The 23,963-nt window shown below is 35.7% G+C and overlaps 1 protein-coding gene across 9 annotated transcripts in view; it reads right to left on the minus strand.

Annotated features, from left to right (window-relative positions):
- Positions 1-23,963, minus strand: part of CCDC171 (coiled-coil domain containing 171) — a 363,351-nt gene that overhangs the window by 52,307 nt on the left and 287,081 nt on the right. For 7 of the 9 annotated variants that reach the window (XM_057549252.1, XM_057549250.1, XM_057549256.1 and 4 more), the window contains one exon: positions 4,013-4,165. The exons of the other annotated variants lie outside the window; for them this stretch is intronic. In XM_057549252.1, the coding sequence (XP_057405235.1) occupies positions 4,013-4,165 (153 nt within the window). The remainder of the gene's footprint in view (positions 1-4,012; positions 4,166-23,963) is intronic. 9 annotated transcript variants of the gene reach the window in all.

Consider the following 23,963-nt stretch of genomic DNA (forward strand, 5'->3'; position numbering starts at 1 on the left):
CTCTCTCAGTAAATGAGATCATTAATCCATCTCCAAAAGCAAAAAAAACCTAGGAATTGTTTGACACACCCCTCTCTCTTGTTCTTCATATTCAATTGTTTCTTCACACTACAGCCAAAGTGATCTTTTAAAGAAAGCAAATCCGAGCATACCACTCCTTCTCTAAAGTTTTTCAATGACTCTTCCTTTGCTCTCAAAACAAGGACAACAAAATCTGACCTCTGCCCTTTTCTCCAGACGTTTCTTATCTCAGAGTACTCTTGCCTTTGCTCTCTTCATTCCAGCCATACTGGTCTTCCTCAATTTCTTCAATTTCTTCCTCCCACCACAGAGCCTTTGTAGATATCTGCGCTCCTCTCCTCCTGATCTGGAACACTACTCTCTTCCACCCCTGGATACCTTACACCCAGTCTTCAGATATTAGCTGAAGCATCACTGACCCAGAAAAGGCTTTACTGATACCTTAGTCTAAGGCAGGCTCATTTGTTTAAAAAAACTCTTATACACTTAAGTTCTTTTCTTTCAGTGAACTTATCCTGGTAAGTGATTACACATTAATTAGTGTGATTACATGAAAAATATTTACTTTCACTATTAGATTTTAAGTTCATGAGAGTGAAGATTGCCTGTTTAGGCTCACATGACATCCCCAGGACCAAAACTAAGCCTGTTACAGACCAGATGCGGAATAAGTATTAAACTAATGGGTGGAGAAAAGAATTAACAAACAATAATACAAAGAAGGCAGAGCTCAACTAAGTAGAGGCCAGAGAGCCAACGAAGAAAAGTCGGTAACAAGAGAAACAAAGGAGATGAGTATTTAAAGAAGAAAGTAGTTGAAGCCCCATATGTCTGAGAAAGATGAAAGGAGATGAGAAGGAACCAATGGATAAGCAGAGCAAGCAGAAAATTATTGGTGACCTTTAAGAAAATAGTTTCAGTAGAATGAGCACATAGAAGACGAAAGTATAGACTGCTTTTCAAGAATGTGTCAAGGAAAAGAGGGGAAGACAGGCTGCAGAAAGGGCAGAGAGCTCAGCCATGGGAATATACTGATGGTGATCATAGAGCAGGAGTTACATGCTCAAGGTTACAATAGGAAGCAGAACAAAATGACACAGTTTGAAACTGAAGATGTTATGTTAGTAAATAATCTTCTCCTGTAGTGCAATCCAATTACTTTCTATAAATATAATGGTAATAAAAATAATAGCTAACGCTTTTTGGATTATTCACTAAGTGCAAGGCAAAGCGCAAAGTACTTTAAGACTTCTCACTAGACCTCCCAACATCTCTATTAGAGAGTAGTATCATTATCCTCATTTTACAGATGAAAACCTGAGACCCAAGCCACCTGATTAGCAACTGACAAAAGTTGAATTGGAATCCAGATATATCTGACTTGTATGACAAGTCAGATATACTATTAATTGGTTAACCCGGTATCTATTCATTCCTCATTCCCTTGTCCCTTGACTCATTATAGCTCAAGGTGGCCACACAACCCATTTCCAGCTGATGGAATATAAGTGGAAATATGTTTGGAACTTCCTTGGAAGGCTTTTTCTCTTTTAAATATATAAACATTTAAATATACATTTAATATCTGTTATCTATTAAATTTATAGTAAAAGTTCTAAATATTTAAATAATAAATGTATGGTATAAATACTTAAATTTTTTCTAAATGGAAAGCCTTGCAATGCTTTATTATATATATAAAACAGGTATTGCTGGGCCATCCCATTCCTCTGACTTGAACGTGATTCCAAATCCTAGAGCTGGCTTCCATCTTATGACAATCAGGGAGTGGCAGAGAAATTACAGAGAAGCTGAACCACTAAACCAATGACAATAGCCACTTACTTCTAGACTTCTTGCTGTATGAGAAAAAAAACTGTCTTAAACATGTTAGTCAAGTTTTCTGTTATTTACACTTGACTGTACTTCTAATGGATGTAATTCCAAAGCCCATGCTCTTATCTACCAAACTATATCACCTCTCATCTATGAAATTAAAAGATTAACCTCTCTCAGAGTTCTTAAGTAGTTCAAGTTAGAAAATGCGTATTTAAATGTCTTGAAAAATAGAAATTAGTATACAAATTTATTATTGTTTTCAAAACAGTGATTCTCAACTAAAGGAAGAGACTGGAGAGCACATATCCCATAGAAACATGGGGTTAGGCAGCAGTGTCCTAGAAGGACACATCAGAATCTCATGGGGAAAACTTTCACATTACACACGTTCCCTTTTGAGAATCACTGCCTAACCTCCTCTTGCTACTAAGATGATGAGCATATCCTGTAAATCTGTTCAGAAGGTTGAGAAGTGGAGCTTTATGATGATAGTGGGGGATATTAAGCACACCTCCATTAAGACATCAATAGCTTAATAACGTAAAAAATTTTTGAACCCATGGGAAACAATCCCACCTTACCAAACTTTCTCAGAACATAAGCAATTATTTTTATATGAATAACAGTAATAAACAACCAATAATGGTATGACCCAACAAAGCTGACATAGTATAATGTAATATTAACCAATGGGATCAGAGAGTTAGCAGGAAGAAATGTAAATGTGTTTCAGAGAAAGACTAGAATGAATTCCAAATACTTACTCAAATCTTTATAAAGGTTTCCTCTTCATTTTGATTTCTCTTATTTGAGGTCAAATTTACTACTCTCTCACTAAGAAATTAACAAAGTAATTTTAAAAATTGAACTCAACTGAATCTCATCTCAGGTCCCAAATAACTAGTTTGTTCATTTATTGGATTAGGTCCCAGTATGTTTCATTCAATAACCATTTGTTGAGCACCTACTGTGGGTCAGACTATTCTTGGCACTAGAGTGCCTTTACAGCTGTGAATAAAATACCCAACATTGCTTGTCCTTATGGAACTTATATTCTATGAGGGTAAGGAGCAAACAGACAAAAAGCAAATAAATAAAATACAATATATGTAAGTTGGTAAGTGCTATAGTGAAAAAAATAAAGCAAGGAAGGTACAAGGCAGATAGGCAACGTGGGGTGAGAATGAGACAGAGTTTGCGGGGTGGGGGAGGGTTAGTGGTTGCAGTTTTAAATACCATGGTCATAAAGCTTGCATTCAGACGCTGACACTTGAGCTACGACCTGAAGGAGCTGAAGAACCAAACCACAACTATGCATCTATTTGCTTTAATGCTAACTCTTTTTCTGTTGAATATATCATTTGAAATTGGTCAATAGCTAAATGGCAAAATGATACTGTTTTTCCTTACAAGTCACCCAGATCCATTCTAATCAAACCAAAAAGGGAAAAAAGACATTCTAATTATTGGTAACCCTCTGAATCTCACTGTTGAGATATGTTGACATATCTGGCTTTTGAGGAGAAAGTTTAAATGTGTATTTTATTCCTTTATGTCACAAATATATTCATTTTTTGATACTCTCCAAACACGTATTTCAAATGCAGAAAATTTTGTTTAGTCTTAAATGAGCCCAAATTTCATCATGGGCTAAAATTTTAAGACATAAAATGACTGCTGAAACTGAATTTTAATCATATAGATGAATCACAACATGCATCTTTAGCTGGGCATGTATTATGGATAAGACTAGCTTTCTACAGAGAATAATCACATGTTCTAATTACCATTTTGGTTATACGCATAATTAATAATATTCTGTCTTAATGGGACACACTGAATCTTCAGACAGTTGCAAGCTTTAACTATGCATACTGCCAAATCCAACTGTCAGCTGCACTGCCAAACACAAAGGAATCCTGATGTAGTGTTTTAGCATTGATAACAATATGCATATCTTTATACATGATACAATGGAAAAATTAATTGCTTTTCTTCCTTCAAAATTTTCTCCACACTTAATAATTTTACGTTGCTTGATTGATCACTCACCCTAAATTATATATACTGGTGAGTGATCTTATGAACAACAAAAACATGAATGTAAATGTGACCCAAGATCCAAAGAAGAAAAAAATATTGTAGGACTTACTGATTGTAAACTTTCATTTTCCCGTAAACAAGCTGTGTGAAGTTCTGATTTCAAGGTTGCAATATGACTTCGATGAGATGTCATTTCCTTTTCTAATGTACCAATTCTAGTGCTTGCAAGCTGGTAGACATCCACGAAACTTTTAATCATAGCCTTAAGAAATAAAAATAATGCCACATACAATTCAAATAAAGCTGTCCCCAAAGGAGAATTTCCATAATTTGAAAGCAAAATCATTACAATTTTAAAATAAACAACTTTTCATCCTCCTTTAAAATAATAAAGCTAAACCTCACATTTTATATTGAGAACCGTAACTATTTTAAGAAAGTTTGGGAGAAAACAATTGAGACTTTTTTCCAGAATATTTATTTAAATAAGGTGTACTTTGATCTATTGTGCTTAAAATTTAGAATGCAGTTTTTAAAGATGGCACACTTATTACCTTTGTAAAGTTAAATTCAAGTTGTAATTTGACCTAAATTTCAATCTTAAGACACACAACAGATGGACATATAAGCAAGATATTTCAAAATGAGCTCAGTAACATTTTCAAACCACCTAGAAAACATATGTTTTGAAACAAAAGGAGCTGAACTTATCCTATGATCTTTTAAGAGTAAATAATATGATTCCTATATTGTAAGAAAAGCATAATTATTTTCATTCATATAATAGAGGAACACCCTTGCATTACACTGGATATAATAAAATAAATAACATAAGCAAGTGCTGGTAACTTTTTCTCTTCCCTAAGGAGTGTAATATTTGGGAGAATTGTTGGGCCTCTGTATCACAGTTTAATCATATTTTGTAGACTTCTGCTTCTAAAGCAAGCTGTAGTGAATTTTAAGTCCAAGAATACTATTACACCTTTGAAAGACTAAAAAGTCTTTCAAAATACTTCAAATACAGTAAAGTAAAATCAAACATTTCAAAGACATATTCAAATATAATTTTATGTTATTTACAAGAAAACCATGTTCCAACTGCAGCCACAACTTAGAACAATGGTGGACAGTCTGAAATTTTCCAAATTATATTCAATCTGAAGAGTCTGGTTTGAGAGAGCTTTAAGAAACTAGATATTTGGGCAATTCTGGATGCAAATGAAATAATCTGGTGAACAAAAAGTAAGAAACAACATACACAATGTCTGAGAAACAGAAGTAGGTGAATTATTTGTAGTTAAAAGAAAATTCATAGCTTTTTGCCTAACAAATTCCTATTTGCCCTCAAAAACCCAGTTCAGAAACCACCTCTTTAAAGAAGGCTCTCTTGAGCCCAAAGGCAGTGTTAACTTCTATTCTGATTCTCTGTGGGTCCCTCATGCTTGCTTCTACTATTGCATTTATTGCTTTGGCAGAAATGCATTAGTTTACATGTTTATATTCACTACACTAAGGAGCTACCTAGGCCAGATATTGTGCCAAATCTAATCATCTCTGTATCTTCAGGGATGGCTTGAATGACTGACAGGAAGGAAGGAAAGAAGGAAGGAAGGAAAGGAGGGAGGGAGGGGAGGAAGGGAGGGAGGGAGGGGAGAGAGAGAGACTGGAAAAGATGAAAAGCCACATTAGTCATATTCAGTTTTGCAAAAAATACCTTATAGAAAAGGATGAAGATACTTGGGAAAATATAACCTTAACACTCTAGTGAATAAATTACTAACCAAGTAATACTTTATTCAAAGTCAAAAAAAGAAGCAAAAGCATAGCTGTAGGCATAAGAAGATAAAGTACACAAAAGTTCATTCTATTACCCAACACTAAATAAGCATGGTATGACCTCATGTTTGGGAACATCTCACATGTCCTAACATTCCTTACCTTGAGTCATTTCAAGGTAAGCTGAGGGCTAATACTAACACAAAATATGTCACTGGGTTTCAAAAGTAGATAAAAATCAGAAATTACAAAATCATATCTGTTTCTTCCTACACCGAGTCTCTCTCTACTTCTGTAAATTCATTTATCTTCTCCACTGAGATGGTGGACCAGGAATGACAAGTTCTATTTTTTTCTGGTTCTCATGCTGCCACTTACTTAGCTTTATCTTGTTGGGCAATGCCATGTCATCTCTCTGAGCCTCCACCTCCTCCCTCCATAAAATGGGAAGAAAAGTCAATTTTTTTGCTTATTTCTAAAACTGTTGTGAGGATCAGATAGTTAAAAATCTAATACAAAGCCATTCTCTTAACCCTTCAGCTACATGGCATCTAATACAAAAAAGCCCTCTAAAAATAGTAAGCTAGTAAATTTCATTGTAGTATTACCATTATTCTATTTTTGAATTCTCCACTAAGATCTTAATGAGACAATCTGTGATAGGTGGCTTGTATACATGTGTTCCTGTTATATAAGGACCTAAAGTGCATAAAATGCATGAAAACTTACATAAAGGCCTTATTTAATAAAAAGAAGAAAGTACTCTTCTATCAATAATAGGCTCCTGGATTATTATCTCAATGTAAGTCGTAATAGAACTGGCCTCTAACATATAAACAATTTCAACATTTAAAAAGTTACCCTAGGGCTTCCCTGGTGGCGCAGTGGTTAAGAATCCTCCTGCCAATGCAGGGGACATGGGTTCGAGCCCTGGTCTGGGAAGATCCCACATGCCACGGAGCGACTAAGCCTGTGCACCACAACTACTGAAGCCCGTGTGCCACAACTACTGAGCCTGTGCTCTAGAGCCCGCGAGCCACGACTACTGAAGCCCGTGCGCCTAGAGCCCGTGCTCCGCAACAAGAGAAGCCACTGCAATGAGAAGCTCGCGCACTGCAACGAAGAGTAGCCCCCAATCGCCGCAACTAGAGGAAGCCCGCATGCAGCAACGAAGACCCAACGCAGGCAAAAATAAATAAATAAAATAAATAATTAAAAAAAAAAAAAGTTACCCTATATCTTAAATTTGGAGAAACACATTTCATGAATTGCTATATACATGATATTCTAAAAGGAATTATAATATAAAAGGTATTCCTTCAAATCTCTTCTTTAAAAAATAAAATATTTTTTGAGAAGTTAATATCTGAATTTTTATATGATGGATGGAACAAAAGTCATAATTATTTTGGCTCCTTCCTTGATCTGCTTTTGATAACTAAATTCTAACATTCAGTGCAGTATTAAGAGAAACCACATATTACTTCTTTATAACATTAAAAAGAATAAAATAATAATCTACATTTTGCTTAGGATTTAGAGTCTTAAGCATTTAAAATCTTTAAAGCAGTATTTCATTTGAGAGATGAAAGCAATTTTCTATAACACTTACTGTATAGGATATTTTTTTCAGAGCAGCAAAGGTAAGGTAATCAATACAGAAAGTATGTTCCATGGAACTAGTGTATGTAAAATATACTACATGCTTCTAAAATGAAAACCTCCTTCAGAACTGAAAGGTAGGGAGGAGTGTTAGTGAAATCGCAAAGCTATTCAAAGAATCCACAGCTCTTTTGAAGAATAAAGAATGTTAACTTCCAGTATTAAAAAGTGATTCAAACTATGTTATAAAGGATGCCAGTGAAAAATCCAACTCTTTAATACAAAAGAAAGGTGCCAGCTTGGTAGAAGAAATGGAAATGACAGCTGGAATCAAGTGAGGGGGTGCGAGGAGGAGGGAGTGAGCATCTCATGAACTCTCTATCAATCTCCTTAAGTCTAGCGCTATACAATACCCCTCACTCCTGTATTAAAACATCACACCTTTTTACATTAGGAAACAATGACAAAGCAGCATGATACTGTCAAAAGCAAGCCCAGCACTTGAGAATTTATCCCATGTCATCTTTGGCCCTTGGGATTTTGACTATACCATGCAGTGAGATATGAATCTCAGTAGGGTTTATCTAGTTATATGAGAAACAGAACAAAAAACAGTTTCTGGACAAAAATAGCCTTTTGTTTTAGAGATAATCTATTGTGTTTATAATCAGCATAACAAGATGAGAAAGTTCAAACATATAAAATTCCACGTCCTATCTATTTCAAGGAAAAGCATAAGTGTTTTAGAATACAAAAAATTCTGAGATACAAACAGGTGACTGTCACTTGAGGACTAGTATATTATTTATATAATTTGTTATGTACATATTATGTAGTTTAGACTGACTTCAAAATTGGACTTCAGGGAAAGTAGGAGCCTTGGGAAGCTGATGTTAGGAGAAGGAACAATTAGTGGAAAATGTCATAAGGCCTAGATGCCAACAAAATAGTAAATTTTCTATTTATATTTTTGAGTAAGTAATTGGGAAGCAAAAACCTCTGACATTTACTTTAAATTTTGTAATTACGGATATACTTCATTTCTATATACTATATAAAGTAAGTATACCATGTAAAATAGATATACCAGATATACCAAATATGTGAAATATAATAAATCCCCATAATATGGGGAAAATGATTCCTACCTTACAAAGATTTTGTGGGGATTAAATGAATATTAATACATGAAAAGACCTTAACTATCTGGCACACAGTAAACACTCAGGTAAATGTTAGCTATAATAATGACAATATCAAATTAGGAAAATTACTATTTTAACTCATAAAAGAAAGATTCAATATTTCTGAGGGGTATTATTGGACATATAAGTATTTTAAATACAAGTTATTCTACACATATTAAATATATTAAAATTCTTTCAAAAATAAAGAATTTTAGAGGCTAATGAATATTTACCTCCTAACAACAAAACGTCCCATTGATAATAAAAGTTACTATTTAAAGAACGAAATAATGCCATTTGCAGTGACATGGATGGACCAAGAGATGGTCATACTGAGTGAAGTCAGAAAGAGAAAGACAAATATCATATGATACCACTTATATGTGGAATCTAAAAAAAGGGTACAAATGAACTTAACTACAAAACAGAAATAGAATTACAGATGTAGAAAACAAACTTATGGTTACCAGGGGGTAATGGGAGGTGAGGGATAAACTGGGAGGTTGGGACTGACATATACACACTATTATATATAAAATAGATAACTAATAAGGACTTACTGTATAGCCCAGGGAACTCTACTCAATACTCTGTGATGGCCTATATGGGAAAAGAATCTAAAAAAGTGTGGGTATATGTATATTCGTAACTGGTTCACTTTGCTGTACGCCTGAAACTAACACAACATTGTAAATCAACTGTACCCTAGTAAAAGATTTTTTAAAAATTAAAAAATAATAAAATAAAAGTTACTATTTAAGATGTCTTTCCTACGAATGAAAGTCTTAGAATGATAACATTCTCATAGTTTTTAGTATCAAATTTTACTCCTTGGCACCTGGAATTAAAGGAAAATTATTTTCTTCATTATCACAAAATTACTCTGTAAGGTTGCTCATTTAGTTGACTTACTTTCATTCCAATATTTTATAAATGTAGGGATACAGCAGAGAATGAGGGTTAAAGGGTCTCTTATTAGTAGTCTGCAAATAGCAACTACGTCCCCCAGTCAAGAGCCAGTCTAAGATCTGGAAATGGACTGTTTAATTTGGATGTTTGGTTTCTGGCCCTGGCCCTAAATACTATTCACCATGACATTCCAGTACAAAGTTATGTAGGAACGACTCAATCAGGATGGCAGACTGCCATCCACCTCCTTGCTTTACCACACAGAATTGCATGTGTGTGTGTATGTGTGTGTGCATGCATGTGCAGGCATCAAAGCTGATAAGAATGCTTTCAGCTGACAAGAATTCTGAGGAATCAATAAGGAAGAGAAAGTAGAAGGGGCCAGAAACAAAATTTTAGAGAAACCCTATCCAAAACACAAGCAAGAAAACACTTCTACAAAGGTGTAACCAAGTACGAGTGGGCTTGAAACTAAGCATAAACAGCTATGAGAGGAAGGAGAGGGCCTTAACTTGGCTTTATCAGTAGCCCTGAAACCTCTTACTCTCAACGAAAAGTTATTACTAATGATTGTTAGTGAAAGAAATATGATTGGATATGCTTTACAATTTAAAAAATCTTGTATACCTTTCTGTGATACAGGTATCCCGCTCTTTGAAAGTTTGCCTTATGCCACTTCACTTTTCACGAAAGACCTGCATTTGTACCTGTTTTCGCTAACTGAAAGAAATCTGAAGAGGATTTTCGTTTTTACCAAAAAAGGCAAAAAGCAAAAATAGCGTTCACTGTTTGTTTTGCAGTGAGCCCTTCTGGAGGCAGCACTCACCCAGAGCAGTGAGAGTGGCCCCTCCAAGCTCCTTCCCCAGGAACTACTCTCAGCATCTCACCACCAAGTCCACACAGCTGTGAACTGTGTCTGTGAGCATCTGTGCTTTGTCTCCATTTATTTTGTTCATCCATTAGCAAGATGGGGCCTAGGGTAACTGCTCCTTCACTTAACGCCATTTCAGCTTATGACAGGTTTTATAGGAATGCTCTGCTTTTGGATAGTGGGGAAACCTGTTTGGAAGTCTAATACTGAATCCTCACCCTGACCACTCCCATGACGTGGTAAATAGGGAAGATGCACTTGGCGAAAGTACACCACTGGTTGTGTTTATTAAATCATGACATGCATGTTTCAATCCTATCGATCAAGTAAATGAAGTTTTAATTGGAATTTTGGCTAAAAGATGTCCAACTTCCCCGAATTAATCAACTGTTCTTTAAACTAATATATGTCCTGTTTTTATATTTTCACAAATGCATTTTATACTAAATACAGTTTATATTTTTAACAAAAATTCAAACACATTTTTTTGGTTAAAAAATTTTGCTTCTGAACTTTTTATGTGTATACACATATATGAATTTTTATAGATTTAGATCAATTTTAGAAAAATTCCAAAATTCTGGCAACACTTCCAAACAACTATTTTCATAATGCTCCATAAAACTCCTTCAATAAAGCAGTTCATTGTTTAAAAAACTTCTTGTGACAGAATGTGTTTTGTCTTGGCTTCTTTAAAAAAAAATTTATAGATAGAATGCTTTTGATAGCCATTTGCCATCAAAGAAAAGGTCTACAGATTTGGAACCCTTCTCTTTATGTTACAGAAAAGTACATAATTCACACTCAAGTTCAAGAGTAATTTGAAGCACTTTGCCACAAGAAAAACAGCAAACCTTATATAGAAGATTTTAAAGACTACCTCTTATCTCATTGTAAACTACTGTAAAGACTACACTATGAAAAATAATTTAATCCATAAATTACTTAACCATACAGGGTACATAAGAGTTCGTGGTGAAATACAAAGAGAGTAAATAAACAAGTGACGACACCATTCTCAGCCCTGCTGCACTGTAGAATCCTTCCATCTTTTCCCAAAATGCCTAACAGGAAAAATTAATGTCTAAAAAATGGACCAAGTGATGACACCAGTGCCAATCCATAACAAAGAATAAAAATTTTATCTCTTACTTTATTAAAAAAAAGGGAGAGTCCATTGTCTTGCATACCCACTGGGATGTATTCAGTCTCCAAAGTGAGTTAAAATGGAAAAAAAATTGGAGACTTCCATATATAGATTTTACTTTATATTATATTTAGTTCTTTTAATAGACTACATTTTTTAGAGCAGTTTCAGGTTCACAGAAAAATTGAGTGGGAAGTACATAAATTTCCCATATACCCACTGCCCCTACACACCCAAAAACATCCCACACCAGAGTGGCACATTTGTTACCATCAGTGAACCTACACTGACACATCATCACCCAAAACCCATAGCTTGCATTTGTGTTGACTCTTGGTGGTGTACATTCTATTGGTTTGGACAAATGTATAATGACATGTACCCACCATGGTAGTATCACACAGAAGAGTTTCAGTGCCCTAAAAATTCTCTGTGCCTACTCATTCTTTCCTCCTCCCCAACCCCTGGCAATCACTGATCTTTTCACTGTCTCCATAGTTTTTATATCAACTTCTTAATCTTTCTTTTAAAAATCTTTTAAAATCCTATCTTTAAAATATTCTATTTTTTTTGTTTTATGTTATAGAGCTTATTTAACAATAACACAAGTATACAATTTATAAAGGTATAAATATACATACATACATATTTTGGAGATACTGGTTCAAAAATAAAAGTAAGCAATCAACAAGTATGGAGAGCACTCCTCTACATCACAGGGTGACTGAGCTAGGCAGCTCTTCCCCTACTGGTGTGAAGGAGAGCGGCAACAGCTGTGTTTGTGCCCACAAACCAAAACAGAGAGTGGCCTACAGTCAGAAAGGCACAAGTTGCTGGAGAGGGTGTGAAAAAAAGGGAACCCTCCTACCCTGTTGGTGAGAATGTAAATTGGTACAGCCACTATGGATAATAGTATGGAGGATCCTAAAAAAACTAAAAATAGAGCTACCATATGATCCAGCAATCCCACTCATGGGCCTATATCTGGAGAAAACCATAATTCAAAAAGATACATGCAGGAGTCAAGATGGCGGTGTGGGAAGACACTGAGTTAGCATCTCCCCACAACTAGGGTGCCTGCCAGCTGCTGGTGGGGGACCCTGACACCCAAGGAATTGGGAGGAACCCCCAAGTGAACTAGTCACTCAAGTCCAGGAAGCAGAGAGAGTCCCATACAGGATAAACCCTAGGAAAAATACACCAAGACAAATATTAATCAAACTAAAAAAATTAAATTCAAAAAAAAATTAAAAGCAGCAAGGGAAAAACAAAAAAATAACATACAAAGGAATCCCCATAAGGTTATCAGCTGATTTTTCACCAGAAACTCTGCAGGCCACAAGGGAGTGGCAGGATATCCCTAAAGTGATGAAAGAGAAAAAGCTACAACCAAGATTACTCTACCCAGCAAGGGTCTCATTCAGATTCTACAGAGAAATCAAAAGCTTTTCAGACAAGCAAAAGCTAAGAGAACTCAGCACCACCAAACCAGCTTTATAACAAATGCTAAAGAAATTTCTCTAGGCAGGAAACACAAGAGAAGAAAAAGACCCACAAAAACAAACCCAAAACAATTAAGAAAATGGTAACAGCAACATACATATCGATAATAACCTTGAATGTAAATGGATTAAATGCCCCAATCAAAAGACACAGACTGGCTGAACTGATACAAAAACAAGACCTATATATATGCTGTCTACAAGAGACCCACTTCAGACCTAGGGACACATACAGGCTGAAAGTGAAGGGATGGAAAAATATATTCCACACAAACGGAAATCAAAAGAAAGCTGGAGTAGCAATACTCGTATCAGATAAAATAGACTTTAAAATAAAGAATGTTACAAGAGATATGGAAGGACACTACATAATGATCAAGGGATCAATCCAAGAAGAAGATATAACAATTATAAATGTTTATGCACCCAACATGGGAGCACCTCAATACATAAGGCAAATGCTAACAACCATGAAAGGAGAAATTGAAAGTAACACAATAATAGTAGGGGACTTTAACACCCTACTTACACCAATGGACAGATCATCCAAACAGAAAATAAATAAGGAAACACAAGCTTTAAATGACACAATACACCAGATAGATTTAATTGATATTTATAGAACGTTCCACCCAAAAGTGGCAGAATACATTTTCTTTTCAAGTGCACATGGAACATTCTCCAGGATAGATCACATCTTGGGTCACAAATCAAGCCTTGGAAAATTTAAGAAAACTGAAATTGTATCAAGCATCTTTTCTGACTACAACGCTATGAGACTGGAAATAAATTACAGAAAAAAAACTGTAAAAAAACACAAATACATGGCAGCTAAACAGTGAGCTACTAAATAACCAAGAGATCACTGAAGAAATCAAAGAAGAAATTAAAAAATACACAGAAACAAACGACAATGAAAACATGACGACCCAAAACCTATGGGACACAGCAAAAGCAGTTCTAAGAGGGAAGTTTATAGCAATTCAATCTCACCTCAAGAAACAGGAAAAATCTCAAATAAACAATCTAACACTACACTTAAAACAACTAGAGAAAGAGGAACAAAGAAAACCCAAAGTCAGTAGAAGGAAAGATATCATAAAGATCAGAGCAGAAATAAATGAAATAGAAAGGAAGAAAACAAGAGCAAAGGTCAATAAAACTAAAAGCTGGTTCTTTGAGAAGATAAACAAAATTGATAATCCCTTAGCCAGACTCATCAAGAAAAAAAGGTAGAGGACTCAAATCAATAAAATTAGAAATGAAAAAGGAGAAACCACAACTGATACCGCAGAAATACAAGGGTTTATAAGAGACTACTACAAACAACTATATGCCAATAAAATGGACAACCATGAAGGAACGGACAAATTCTTGGAAGGGTACAATTTTCCAAGACTGAACCAGGAAGAACTAGAAAATATAAACAGACCTACCACAAGTAATGAAATTGAAACTGTAATAAAAAATCTTCCAACAAACAGAAGTCCAGGACCAGATGGCTTCACAGGTGAATTCTATCAAACATTTAGAGAAGAGCTAACACCTATCCTTCTCAAACTCTTCCAAAAAATTGCAGAGGGAGAAACACTCCCAAATTCATTCTACGAAGCCACCATCACCCTGATACCAAAACCAGAAAAAGATATCACAAAAAAAGAAAACTATAGACCAATATCACTGATGAACATAGATGCAAATATCCTCAACAAAATACTAGTAAACAGAATCCAACAACACATTAAAAGGATCATACACCATGATCAAGTGGGATTTATCCCAGGGATGCAAGGATTCTTCAATACACGCAAATCAATCAATGTGATACACCACATTAACAAATTAAGGAATAAAAACCATATGATCATCTCAGTAGATACAGAAAAAGCTTTTGACAAAATTCAACACCCATTTATGATAAAAACTCTCCAGAAAATAGCCATAAAGGGAACCTACCTCAACCTAAAGGCCATATATGACAAACCCACAGCAAGCATCATACTCAATGGTGAAAAACTGAAAGCATTTCCACTAAGATTAGGAACAAGACAAGGATGTCCACTCTCACCACTATTATCCAACATAGTTTTGGAAGTTTTAGCCACAGCAATCAGAGAAGAAAAAGAAATAAAAGGAATACAAATTGGAAAAGAAGAAGTAAAACTGTCACTGTTTGTCGATGACATGATACTATACATAGAAAATCCTAAGGATGCCATCAGAAAACTACTAGAGCCAATCAATGAATTTGGTAAGGTTTCAGGATACAAAATTATTGCACAGAAATCTCTGGCATTCCTATATACCAACAATGAAAAATCAGAAAGAGAAATTAAGGAAACAAGCCCATTCACCATTGCAACAAAAGGAATAAAATACCTAGGAATAAACCTGCCTAAGGAGGCGAAAGACCTGTACTTAGAAAACTATAAAACACTGATGAAAGAAATCAAACATGACATAAACAGATGGTGAAATATACCATGTCCTTGGATTGGAAGAATCAATATTGTGAAAATGGCTATACTACCCAAAGCAACCTACAGATTCAATGCAATCCCTATCAAACTACCAATGGCATTCTTCACAGAATTATAACAAAAAACTTTACAATTTGTATGGAAACACAAAAGACCCCGAATAACCAAAGCAATCTTGAGAAAGAAAAATGGAGTTGCAGGTATCAGGCTCCCCGACTTCAAACTATACCACAAAGCTACAGTAATACAGACAGCATGGTACTGACACAAACAGAAATATAGATCTATGGTACAGGATAGAATGCCCAGAGATAAACCTACGCACATATGGTCACCTAATTTACATGAGGAAATTTTATGTTTTTAAATGTTTTAGAGGAAAACATAGGAAAAACACTCTTTGACATAAACCATAGCAAGATCCTTTTTGACCCACCTCCTAGAGTAACGGAAATAAAAACAAAAATAAACAAATGGGACTTAATTAAACTTAAAAGCTTTTGCACAGCAAAGGAAACCATAAACAAGACAAAAAGACAACCCTCAGAATGGGAGAAAATATTTGCAAATGAAACAACAGACAAAGGATTAATCTCCAAAATATACAAACAGCTCATGGAGTTCAATATCAAAAAAACAAACAATCCAGTTAAAAAATGGGTGGAAGACCTAAACAGACATTTCTCCAAGGAAAACATACAGATGGCCAAGAGGCACATGAAAAGATGCTCAACATCACTAATTATTAGAGAAATGCAAATCAAAACTACAATGAGGTATCACCTCATGCCAGTCAGAATGGCCATTATCAAAAAATCTAGAAACAATAAACGCTTTCCAGTGTGGTGAAAAGGGAATCCTCCTGCACTGTTGGTGGGAATGTGAATTGATACAGCCACTATGGAGAACAGTATGGAGGTTCCTTAAAAAACTAAAACTAGAACTACCATATGACCCAGCAATCCCACTACTGGGCATATACCCTGAGAAAACCATAATTCAAAAAGAGTCATGTACCAAAATGTTCATTGCAGCTCTATTTACAATAGCCAGGACATGGAACCAACCTAAATGTCCATCGACAGATGAATGGATAAAGAAGATATGGCACATATGTACAATGGAATATTACTCAGCCATAAAAAGAAACGAAATTGAGTTATTTGTAGTGAGGTGGATGGACCTAGAGTCTGTCGTACAGAGTGAAGTAAGTCAGAAAGAGAAAAACAAATACTGTATGCTAACACATATATATGGAATCTAAAGAAAAATAAATGGTACTGATGAACCTAGTTGCAGGGCAGGAATAAAGATGTAGACATAGAGAATGGACTTGAGGACACGGGGCGGGAAGGGGAAGCTGGGGTGAAGTGAGAGGTGAGAGTAGCATCGACATATATACCCTACCGAATGTAAAATAGTTAGCTAGTGGGAAGCAGCAGCATAGCACTGGGAGATCAGCTCGGTGCTTCGCGATGACCTAGAGGGGTGGGATAGGGAGATGGGAGGGAGGCTCAAGAGGGAGGGGATATGGGGACATATGTATGTATAAGGCTGATTCACTTTGGTGTACAACAGAAACTAACACAGTACTGTGAAGCAATTATACTCCAGTAAAGATCTATTAAAAAAAAAATGATACATGTACCCCAATGTTCATTGCAACACTATTTACAATAGCCAGGACATGAAAGCAATCTATATGTCCATTGATGGATGAATGGATAAAGAAGATGTGGTACCTGTATACAATGGAATATTACTCAGCCATAAAAAAGAATGAAATAATACCATTTGCAGTGACATGGATGGACCTAGAGATTGTCACACTGAGTGAAGTAAGTCAGAGAGAGAAAGACAAATATCGTATGATATCACTTATATGTGGAATCTAAAAAAAGGGTACAAATGAACTTATTTACAAAACAGAAACAGAGTCACAGATGTAGAAAACAAACTTATGGTTACCAACGGGGGAAGGGGGCAGGGATAAATTGGGAGATTGGGATTGACACATACTCACTATTATATATAAAAAAGATAATGAATAAGGACCTACTGTATAGCACAAGGAACTCTACTCAATACTCTGTAATGACCTCTGTGGGAAAAGAATCTAAAAAAGAGTGGATATGTGTATATGTATACTGATTCACTTTGCTGTACAGCAGAAACTAACACAACATTGTAAATCAACTATACTCCAGTAGAAATTAATTTTTAAAAAAAGGCACAAGTAAGGCTTCAGGAAGCCTCCACATCCAGAAGACAATCTACCAACTCACTGTGCCCAACAGCGTGGATGTCCCATTTCTTTCCCTAACGCCCAGATGCAAGCTCCAGTAATCAGAATCCTTATCCACATAAGCACAAAAGCAGCACCACACTCTAGGATTACCAAAAGCTTAATGACGTAAAACAACACAAATTTAGTATCTCATAGTTTCTATGGGTCTAGCATGGGTTAGCTGGGTCTTCCACTCAGGGTCTTACCAGGCTGAAATAAAAGTTTCAGCTGGAGCTGCAGTCTCTCTGAGACTCAGGGCCCTCTTTCCAAGTTCATTCAAGTTGTTGGCAGAATTTAGTTCTTCCAGTTGTAGAACGGAGGTCTCCATTTTCTTGCTGGATTCAGCCAGCAAGAAAATCAGCCAGGGTGACTCTCAGCTCCTAAGGAACCCCTCAGGTCCTTGCCAAATGGACCCCTCCTTCCTCAGCCTGGCTGTTTGCTTTCTTCCAGGCCAGAAAGAACACATCTCTGGCACTTCACCTTCTTTTAAAGGGCTCATCTGATTAGGTCAGGCCCATCCAGGATAATCTCCTATTTACTGGTCTCACCCTCAAGGAGAGAGGGTAAATTATATAATGCATGTACAGTACATCAGGGGGAAGATCTTGGGGGTCATATCATAATTCTGATTACCACAATCTAAACCATAGACCTTATACAAAAATGAACTCAAAATTGATCATAGATTTAAATGTAAAATATAAAGCTGTAAAAGTTTCAGAAGAAAATGTAGGAGAAAATCTTCGGCATCTAGGGCTTGGCAGAGAGATCTTAGATATAATGCCAAAAGCATGATTCATAAAAGAAAAAAAATCAGTAAGTTGAATTTCATCAAAATTTAAAACTTTTGCTTTGTGAAAGATCTTGTTATGAAGATTAAAAGACAAGCTACAGACAGGAAACAATTTGCAAAGCACCTATCTGATAAAGAACTAGTTTCTAGAAAATATTTTTAAAACCCTCAAAACTCAATAGTAAAAAGACAAACACTCCAATTAGAAAATGAGCAAAATAAGGTACATTTTACCAAAGAATTCTCTTATACAAATTGCAAATAAGCATATTAAAAGGAGTTTCAAAATCACTAGCCATTAGAGAAAGAAAAAACCCACAGTGAGATATCACTACCTACCTAATGGAAGGGCTAAAAGAATAACTTGTGACAACATCAAAAGCTGGCAAGGGAACAGAGAAACTGGATCTCTCATACATCCTGGTGAGAATGAAGAATGGTACAGCCATTCTAGAAAACAGTTTGGCAGTTTCTTAAAACACTAAGCATCCACTTACATATGGCCTAGCAATCACATTTCTGAACATTTATCCTAGAGATCATAGCTTCATATGTAATAGCCAAAAATCAGAAACAATGAAAATGTCCTTCAAGGGATGAATGGTTAAACAAATTATGCACATCCATACCATGGATACTAGTCAGCAACATAAAGGAACAAACTATTGATAGATGCAACAACTTGGATGGAACTCAAGGGCATCATGCTGAGTGAAAAAAGAGTCAACCTCAAAATGCCACATTCTGTAGGACTGCATTTATGTATTCTTGAAATAACAAAATTATAGAGACAAAATATTTAGTGGTTACCAGGGATTAGGGCTGATTTTGGGGGAGGGGTTGATATGTCTATAAAGTGGTTAGCTGAGGAAGATCTTTGTGGTGATATAATAGCACTGTATCTTGATCACGGTGGTGACTACACAAATACACACATGATAAAATGTCATAGAACTATACATACACATTGTAGCAATGTCAATTTTCTGGTTTTAATATTGCCCTAAAGTTATGTAAGATGTAACATTGGGGGGAAATGGGTGAAGGGTACATGGGGATTTCTTTCCTCTGAACTATTTTTGTAACTTCTTGTGAATCTACAATTATTTCAAAATAAAAAGGAGAGAAAAGTGTGTGTGTTTTGGGGGGGTATGCTAACATTTAACTAAAAAGAGGATATATATATACATATCTATATATATTTTGAAGTTTAAATGGTAGTTATTTATCTGGCAAAGGCCTGGACTAGACTAACCTGTCTCCTGCCCCTAACTCCTAGAGACTCCTTTATACAGATACTTGGATTAAACAACCTAGCTTATCACACTCAACCTGACAGAGTGTCAGACAACTGTCTACATTTGCTCACTGACTGGCAAAGCAGTGCCAGAAGGAGCCATAGTAGAGCCTGAGCCATCAAAGAAGTCAGTGCAATCTGACTCAGTACAATATGCACTCAGCCCAACTCTCCACTCAGAGTCAACCCCACATCTGCCTCAGAGTAGCCCAAAGAGGGAGGTGAACCCTCGCTCTACCACCAGAATCACCAAACGCGTTGGAATGTATGGGAGTCAGTAAAGCCTAGGCTTGACCAAATCTTTGCCCAAGGTGCTCTCACTTCCTCTAGAGTCCCATTCTCCAAGGCTTACCAGAACCCCAGTTTTAACAACAACGATTACTATGTGCCAGACACCACATTATGAACTTTGCATATTTTTCCAATTCTGGCAATAAGCCTGTAGGACTCATATCATCTCTATTTTACAGAACAAGAAACTAAGGCTCAGCGATGCGAAGTACATTATGCAAGGTCCCCTAGCTAATAAAGAAAGGAACTAGGTTTCGAATCCATGTCTGTCCAATTCCAAAGCCCATGCTTATCCCATGTGTTGCAAGCTTTCCAGTTTGCTTTGGACTGGTTTAGTGTTTTTTTGCTTTGTTTGTTTTGGCTATCTATCATACAAAGTTTCTCAGTTAAATCAGCAGAATTAATCTAGGCTTTCCAAGTTTCACAAAATTATGCAGATAGTCTATCACAACACTAATTTTTGTCAATTTAATTCATGTTTTCTCCTCTACTGACTGAAAAGGGTACAAAAGCAAAGCCCTCTTGAATTTTGCTATGAAACCAAGATTTTCAAAGATCTCAAACTCATTAATAATTATTATACTACATTGATTCTGAGCTACCAATTTTTGCTTATGTAATGGAAATATTTATTTCAAGCAAAAGAACTTCAGATGATATTTTCTTGGGGACTTCATTCATTCTGTAGAATGAGTTCAATAAACATTTCTAACAAATTAATGAATCTCTATACTATCCAAATATGTCACATAATTTCTATACTTCCCTCAAAGCATCTTTTGATTCTAAAAAAATGTAATATGAAAAAAGGTTGTGGGATTATTTTAATGAGAAAAAAATTATGATTACAAATTATGGCAACTTTCCTATTATCCACACAATAGAAGATTACTTTGAAAAAAAGAGAAAATTTGGAAAACAACTTCTAGTGAGTTTAGTTGACTTATATACATAAAATGACAAATGTGCTGTGCATCTCTCAGCAGCCTGACTTAAGGATCCAATAACATCAGTAAAGGACTTTACAAGCAAAATAAGACAGTGATATCCCAAATCCCACCCACACAGAATTAGCTCATGACTCAAATTCTCATTCTGAATGAGATCTAGGCATATTAGATATATGTACAGAAGGAAAGGGATTCCAAGGAATTATATTTTCATTTTTCATACTAAGACTGGGGGAGGCCTTTATCTTGCCATATCTGAAAATCTTCCCGGCAGAAAAATGACCTTTCCTTTATGTAGAAACTAGAATTTTGGTAAACCTGGTTTTCTTCCCCCTCTGTCTCATACAAGATGTTTTCCCATTCCTGGGGAGCCTACTTTTGACCGTCAGTGTGCTAGGGGTTTGTGTGCATGTACTGGAATTACTATGTTTCCTTTTGAGACTGGCCTGGGGCACTGATATCCACTTAAGATTGTGTACCCCTATTTATTTAGTAGAGGGAATGGTTAAAATCATGTGTAACTAGATACTTAATGCAATATGCACACAGATACTGAAATGCTTTTTAGTGATGATGGTGACAATGATAAGGATAGTAAATGCATCAAGTAATTAAATAGAAGGAAAAAATTTTTTTTGCAAATGCACAACTTCCTTAAGTCAAGCACAACTAAAGACAAACAGCATAAATTGACTTAATGTGGTGTTGCATATAGTTCAGGTATGTTTTTGTTGGTGTTATTTTATATAAGAAAAAGAGAATCAAAGTTCATTTTCTCCTTTTCGCCACTTGAAAGGCCCTGGACTTGACTTACCCCAACACTCAAAATTTTTACTGGCACCACTTTGAAGGGTGTAAATAGTGTAGCTTTTCAGGTATGAGAAGGAGCCTCATGGGAAACCATATTCAGCAGAGTTGCAGAATACTTTTGCAGCAGATTTTTTTTAATGGTGTTTTCTTTGTATCGTGTTTAGACTCTCAACTTCTTTTCTGGCCTCCACTCAACCATGGCATATACAACTTAAATGTGCCAAAAACAAGACCAATTCTTTTTCAAATATTTTATTTCCAACCCGAATTGAATTAAGGCCAATTTGAGGCTAAATGCAGCATCTAGATTGATGGTGATTACTACCCTTATTACACTAAAAGTTAATGTAAAGAAAGACCAAAAGGATAAGAAATGACATGTTGGTTTCCTATAAGAATATGAAAAAGAGATCATCAAAATAATCAGAGAATGAAATAAAGTTCCTCTTGGAAACTACTGCATATGGACATATAATAATATATATGTCCATAACATTATAATAATAATAATAAGAACTATAATAGTAGTAGCAACAATAAATTCCCTTACCTTAGGGACTTAAAATTTTAAGTAATATACAAAATGCTCATTATATAGGTAAATTATAGAATTTATTAATGTGTTGCAAAACAAGGCCTGACGAACTGAGAATAGTTTAGTTAGTGAGTAACAGAAATAATTGTGGGTCACAGGAAACCATGAAGAAACTTAACTTCACTACTTTAGCTCTCCATCAGAAAAAATATATATATTATTATAGTTACCATTTCTTGGGAACCTACTATGTCTTGACATCATTGTGAGTTTTACCATGGAGATTTATTAGCCTGCTTTAGATTGTATTGACATATAGATAAGACTTAGTATGGTATGAGTGTAAAAAGGAATATTTTGATTTAATGTAATGGTGTGAGCTGGAATTCAGGCAGTCTGGCTTTGTCCAAATGTTAAAACCATAACATCTGGCACAGATATGTGGAAATGTTTATATAAACTTTTGATAACTAAGAGTATATTCCTTGGAGATCACTGTTACTTTGACTATTCTCTAATTCTTATCAAGTAATAGATACACCTTTGCAGGATAATTTAGACTCCTCATGAAAAAGAAGGGCATTTTCTTGCTATATTAAATAAAGTATATGAAAATCTGAGCATGGTCTGTTTTCTGTGGCAAACATGCATAATCTCTAATCTTTACACTGTCCTTGCAAAACAGGAATTACTTAGCACAATTTTACATATAAAACTACTGATGTTCAGAGTCCATAAATAACTTTCTTAAGGGCACATTGCTAACAAGTGGCACAACTGAAAATCAGGAGTTCATCTGATTCAAGGCTCCTTGCTCCTTTCTTTTATATGCACACAGCTCTGCCTCTGAAAAAGCTCACAGTAGAGAAAACTCCAGTTCATTAGTTAATGTATTCAACAAATATTATTGAGCACCTATTATGTCCCAGGTGCTGAAAATACAGTGCTGAAGACCAAGCCCTGCTCTCATGGGTCTTACATTCTAGTTAGGGGAGGATAACAGAGAAATACATTAGGTCATGTGCTATGGAGGAAAATAAAGCAGGGTCAGGGCTATAAAGTGTAAAGGGGGAAGGGAGGCTAGTTTAGTTAGTGATGAGAGAAGGCTTCCATGAGATGATAATGAAACAAAAACATGAATGAAGTGAAGGACTGAGACTCATGAAGATCTGGTGTGAGGCACACCAAGTAAAGGGACCAGCAAGCACAAGGCCTCCGAAATGGGACTGTGCCTGCTGTGTTCAGTTACAGCAAAAAGGCCAGTATTGCTACACATTCATTGCTATAGACTCAGTGAGTGAGGCGGAGAGCATTGGGAGATGGAAGTTGCAGAGTCAGGCCCAGGTCGTGAAGAGCCCAAAGGCAACATGAGACGGTTGGAATTTATTTTAAGGGTGATGGGAAGCCATTTAGCTGTATGTGAAGAGAGGAGGCAAGTGCTGATTCCCATTTGTTAAGTTGGGGCAATAATACATTTTAAAATTTCATACTGAAACTGAGTGGATAAAACACTAATAGAGGAGATTATCTCCTCCAAAAAGACAGAACTCTTCTTGTTTAAAACACTGTTTTTGAGGAGGATGTAAAACAAGGTTAGCGATACATTCAGGCCCTTTCCCAATC

This window comes from Balaenoptera acutorostrata, chromosome 6, assembly GCF_949987535.1.
Source record: "Balaenoptera acutorostrata chromosome 6, mBalAcu1.1, whole genome shotgun sequence".
In the NCBI taxonomy this organism is placed as follows: domain Eukaryota; kingdom Metazoa; phylum Chordata; class Mammalia; order Artiodactyla; family Balaenopteridae; genus Balaenoptera; species Balaenoptera acutorostrata.